This window comes from Octodon degus, unplaced genomic scaffold (assembly GCF_000260255.1).
Source record: "Octodon degus isolate 3935 unplaced genomic scaffold, OctDeg1.0 scaffold00002, whole genome shotgun sequence".
Lineage (NCBI taxonomy): Eukaryota > Metazoa > Chordata > Mammalia > Rodentia > Octodontidae > Octodon > Octodon degus.
The window spans coordinates 14,861,645-14,867,122 of NW_004524578.1; the positions used below are offsets into that span (position 1 = coordinate 14,861,645).

At 35.0% G+C, this 5,478-nt stretch overlaps 1 protein-coding gene across 4 annotated transcripts in view; it reads left to right on the plus strand.

The window, feature by feature from the left end:
• The window catches only part of Akap13 (A-kinase anchoring protein 13), a 209,532-nt gene that overhangs the window by 142,595 nt on the left and 61,459 nt on the right, over positions 1 to 5,478 (plus strand). For all 4 annotated transcript variants that reach the window (XM_023710147.1, XM_023710150.1, XM_023710152.1 and 1 more), the window contains one exon: positions 4,337 to 4,379. In XM_023710147.1, the coding sequence (XP_023565915.1) occupies positions 4,337 to 4,379 (43 nt within the window). The remainder of the gene's footprint in view (positions 1 to 4,336; positions 4,380 to 5,478) is intronic.

The window sequence follows — 5,478 nt, forward strand, 5'->3', positions numbered from 1 at the left end:
TTTTTTGTTAAGTTCCATTATTTGAATATTATAGGTGTGTTAACTCAGCAAAATATTCTAAAAGAGTCCAGTAGTTCCTAATAGTATTGGGTCTTCCGCTTCACTGGCAATGTCAGAAATTGTTGACCTGAGACCCCTACAGCTCAACATAACAGCAGGGCTTTACTTTTTATACTTTTCTAATGGATGGTTAAGACCAAGGTAAAGCAGGACCTATGCAACAAGAGTTGTAGCTTTTGGGTCTAATAAGGTCAGTGAAATCCCCTTAGGATTTATCTTGAGATCCTGTACCTCAGATTGTAGAACCTTTGTCAGTGTCAGCCATGTGGATGAGTCACGGCCATTGCTTGGCCAATGTGCTCTTTGTGAAAGCCTGAGAGAATGTTTTCTCTCCAAGTGACTCTCCTTCGCAAATTTTTTTATGTATATGCTCTAGTGATTTTTTTTCTTTATAGTTAGTTTTGGAGAACTTCATTTTTGTGTATCTTGGTATAATTTTATTCAAATTTTTGTGAAAAAAGTTCATTTTTCTTGGAAATGTGGTGCTATAATTCAACTAAGTTCAGAAATTTTAAATCTTTAAATATTTATTGATGGGGCCAGGGAGATGGCTCAGTAGAACAAGTGCTTCCCTGGCAAGTGCAAGGGTCTGAGTTCAATCCCCGGTTCTGCCAAATAAATAAATAAATATTTATTTATTGCCTGCCCCTTTCTACTTTGAGAATTCTATGAATATAAATTTCTTGAAAAAAATTGATATGGATAAAATAATTTTTAGGACTGGGGAGATGGAGATAACTCAGTAGTCTAAGCGCCTGCCTGGCAAGTGCAAGAACCTGGTTCGATACCCTGTACTGCATGCCATGCCAGCCACCAAAACCAGCTGTGGTAGTGCACACCTGTAATCCTAATGCTGGGGAGGCTGAGACAGGAGGATCACTATGAGTCTGAACTGTGTAGTGAGACCCTATATCAAGTAAATAAATAAATGATCAAAAAAATAATACTTTTTAGTTTTTCATATTAGTAACTCTGAACCGGAGGCCTTCTTATTCCAGGCCCCCGGGTAGCTATTTAGAAAATATCCTCAAACACATTAAGGAGTATAGGAGTCCCAGCTCACTCTGTACCCTTTGTAAAAGTATTAACTTCACAAAACTTTCCATTTGACAATATCTGTTTCATTTTCCATATTTGATTTTTCGGTCTCATGGAACACTTATCTAATCCTGTGATATTTAAAAACTAATAAATTTTTTTTTCTCTCACCTTTTCAGACCATTTCTTTAAAAAAAATAAATAACACTTTTAAGGTTAGACCTTATGGTCTGGGGAGGTAGCTCAGCAATCTAAGTGCCTGCCTGGCACGCACAAGGACCCAGTTTGATCCCCAGTGCAGCATACGTGTCGGCCACTGATACTGTTGCTTAGCGAGACCCTGTACCAGATAAATAAATGATTTTTTTAATTAAAAAAGATTAGGCCTTATGGGGCCAAGGATTTAGTTCAGTGATGCAGCATCTGCATGATTGTGTGAGGTCCTGAGTTTGATTCCTGCCCACCACCCCCCAAAAAAGAGTAAGCCCTTATATATGAGGGGGTTAACATATTTTTTCCTCTCTGGAACTTTCAGTAAGCTGTTGGTTTTGGGTGACGTTCTTTTGATATTATGGTTTTCAAACAATTACATTTATAATATTGAGCATCCTAACTGAATTTCCTTCTACTTGGTGAATGAAAGGTGCAGCAGTATGCAAGCCTTCCCCTGGCTAGCATTTTTGCATTGTTTTTATAGGAAGATACCTTTAGCAAATAACAGATTTTAGTTAATTTAGTTTTCATTGGAGGACTTCTTAAAGTTCAGTGTATATTTTTATTATTAAAAGATACTTGACAAATAATACAAAATGTTGATACTATACTAATTAAAATAGGTGCAGAGTTCTGGAATCTTGTTTTATCTGAAAAGATTAGTAATGCTCTGGGAATAGCCAAGGAGATAGTCAAGTCATCATGGCAAACGTTGTGCCACTCATGTAGAATTGTAACCCCCAAGCAGCACTTATGTAGTATGATACACTCGTAAAGGCACAAAACGTAAAGAAGCCTTTAAACTAATGTCTAGCATTTCTCAAGAACTGTTTCTTAAAACTCAAAAATGCTTATGAGAATTAAATGATCGGTGACAAAAAGGGTTTGTTTATGTAAAGATAAATTCTGTATACTTTGTTAACGTGTATACCCTGCGAAGTCCCAAGGCAGTGTTCGGTATGCCATGTTTGCTTGATTTATTAACCAGTAAACCATAATGGGCCCAGAACTCTCTAAATCTGATTGAATATGTTATTTACTGCAGTAGTATTTTATGAACTTACTTTCATGACAAATTTCTTACTTTTGTAATTTTGTCATGGAAGTAACTCCGATTGTTTTATATTCTAAAATGCTCTGGGTGCTTAGTAATACTTCAGAAATTTGAGAGACATTGATTGATAGATGACTAGTTTTCATAACCATGTCTAGGAGACCATAGTATCTGATCTAAAATTTTTCAGCTTTGAAAATACTGTTGGAGCCATGGATTCTCCCAAGACCCAATCACATATTCTGTGTTTAGTTTATTCCACAGAAATTTTTTCATTGCTTGTTCTCCCCAGGCTTTGTGTTGGGATTTGTCTGTATAATGGGCTTTATTTTTATTTTGTTCATGTTAAGCTTACTAAATAATTGTTTAAAGGTACAGCAGTATGTATGGTGGCAGCCTGAGAGAATTCAATGCAGCTTATATCATCAGAGACCCCTTAGATGGGAAAAGTTTCAAAGCCACTTATTAAAGCCACCATCTTGAGTTTTTGGGTTTTTTTGTTTTTGTTTTTGTTTTTTTAAGCTAAGCTATCTAAGATATTATGAGGTTAAAATGCTGGTAGTTTCACACCCACATGCTACACAACTGGGAATAGATCTCAGATATCCTTTTTTTTTTTTTTTTTTTTTTTTTTTTTTTTTTTTTGAGGAACCAGGGATTGAACTCAGGCAAGTGCTTAGTCTACTGAGCTATCTCCCTGGTCTCTGATCTCAGATATGCTGATTCTTACCCTACTGATCTTCCCCTCTTGCCTGACTGTTTTTATCCATATGTAATAAGTGAAGTAGAAGTAGGGAATACAATAGTAAAGTAGTCTTCTGAATATTTAGATTTTCTTTTAAAACTTCTTATGTATTATTTCCACCTATTATTAATTTCTTAGCAGTAATGATAGGTTTGCATTTCTGTCTATAATCTACAACAAAACGAGAGTGTAGAAAGTTTGAATGCTGGAAATCTGGTTGGAGAACATTCTCAAATCTGTATCACGTTAAGTTTCACAGTAATTTCTAGATTTTGAAATCGGTTTCAAAGGGAAAGAGGTGTTCTTCCACATTATACTGAACAAGCTGTTTCTACCTACAAAGTACATGGAAAGTATTTCTATACTTAATATTACTAAAAATTGAAAAGCATTCATCATTTTATAGTTGAGGCCTTGCTCCCACCTAAGCCCTCAGCAGTTGAAACTTTATTAATGTGTAATAAATATGATACTTTTTTTTTTTTTTTTTTTTTTTTACCTGTGTAGTGCCCTACTGTCTGATTTAACCTTAGAATTTTAGTGCATCCATTTGTAATCCTTTCATTAGGGTTGGAGGAAGAACCTCCAACCCTAATAAGATGAATGTGTGTGCCCCATTCATCTTATTACTGCCTACTTGGAAACAAGCTCCCCAGCTGGTTTATCCACCCCATTTCATGAGTAAGGAACTGAAATTGCAATATTGTACTCTAAATTAGTCACAGGCCCAAGACATTTTAAGCCAGCTCTAATTCTCTTTTCAGCTAATCTGTTTCTAGGATTTCTTAGGAAAAATGTCAGATAATACTAAAATTTTAGTACAGACAAATATGAAAGCATGATTAGCAGAGAAAAATATCGTACTTTCTTATATTCTTCCTGTGACATCTCAGAAAAATAGTCTGTGGAAATTGAACATTGATAAGAATAGAGATTAAATAAACTTTATGATTAAAGCACTTGGAAACAGTATTGATGCAGGTTTTCTGCAGCTGACTGGAGTCCTAGATGGACTTCACTGTCTGCATGGCAAATTCAGTGTGTACTGCTGTTCTAATTTGAAGACTCTGATATTTCTTTCTTCCAAATTTTTTGAAGGAGGTGGCACCACACACTTTCAAACATTATTTCTGCTTTTACAGTATCATAAATTTTTAACTATTTCACCTATTGTCAGGGTGCAATCCTTTCGTTTCAAATTTTTCTTCGCTTTTTTTGTTTTCTAGATTCACGGCCTTTCCACAACACCAGTGCTAATCTGACTGAAAGGTAATATCCATTTATTTAGTTGTTCATTTTCCCAAAATGATATGAAAGAAAATCCAAAGTATATTAATGGCATTTAATTAAGTAAGCTGAATTATATGAGCTCATTAGTTTCTTTCTTACTTGAGTAATTTGGAATAATTATTAAAGGCTTTGTGTTGACTGTATTTTTTAATGTTAGCATGTTTCCACTTTGTTTAAACTGTTCCTCATGGTAAAGATTGTGTTTATTCATACAAAAGTATACTTGTGTTTGACTTTATACATTTATGTGTGCTTTATTTGTATAGATTTTCCATTCTTAAATACAACAGCATCATGTTTCATAATTTGTGTATGAATATGCATGTATTAGTGTCTTACTTTAATCTTTTAGGCTGTGTTCTTGGGGCTAGAAGTGTGGCTCAGTACTACAGTGCTTGCTTAGCATGTGCAAGGCCCTGGATTCAATTCCTGGCACCACCACCACCACAACAAAAATGTAAAATAAAATGGCTATATCTTTTGTATGTGGTGCACAAGTCTGTCCACATAATTAAATAATTTTGGTTATGTAGTAATTCAGAAGCCTCTCAATGAGTGTTTCTGTTTGCACTGCCTTCGTGTCTGTTTCTTCTTCCTGTCGAGAGCAGTGGTTTTCATGTTACTTCCCTTTTGTCTTAAAGGAGTGCTTTGTTTTGTAAACACATACATAGACTAGCTTTTGAAGGGGACCCTTTTGGTTTTGCTGCTGCTCACCCTCACCGGAGCCTGTATTATGTACAGGCAAAGCTTTAAATAAGTAATCTAAGCAAATACATAAACACAGTAGTATGAATGGATTCTTTCTCAATTATATTTTTAAATGTCTCATTCTATGAGAAAATCAACCATTGAGAGATCCCTAAAGGTCACAGTGTACCTATCTCAGATGGACTTAGATTTGACATAGGCTTCCTGAATAAGTGGATCAGTAAGTCTGGGTGTCTGGAAAATCTCTAAATGAAAACTCTCTCCTGACTTCCTGAAATCTGCCTACTACGCAGTATATTTCCTCTTTTTTTTTTAAATATTTATTTATTTTTATTTATTACATTTATTTATTGTGTGTGTGTGTGTGTGG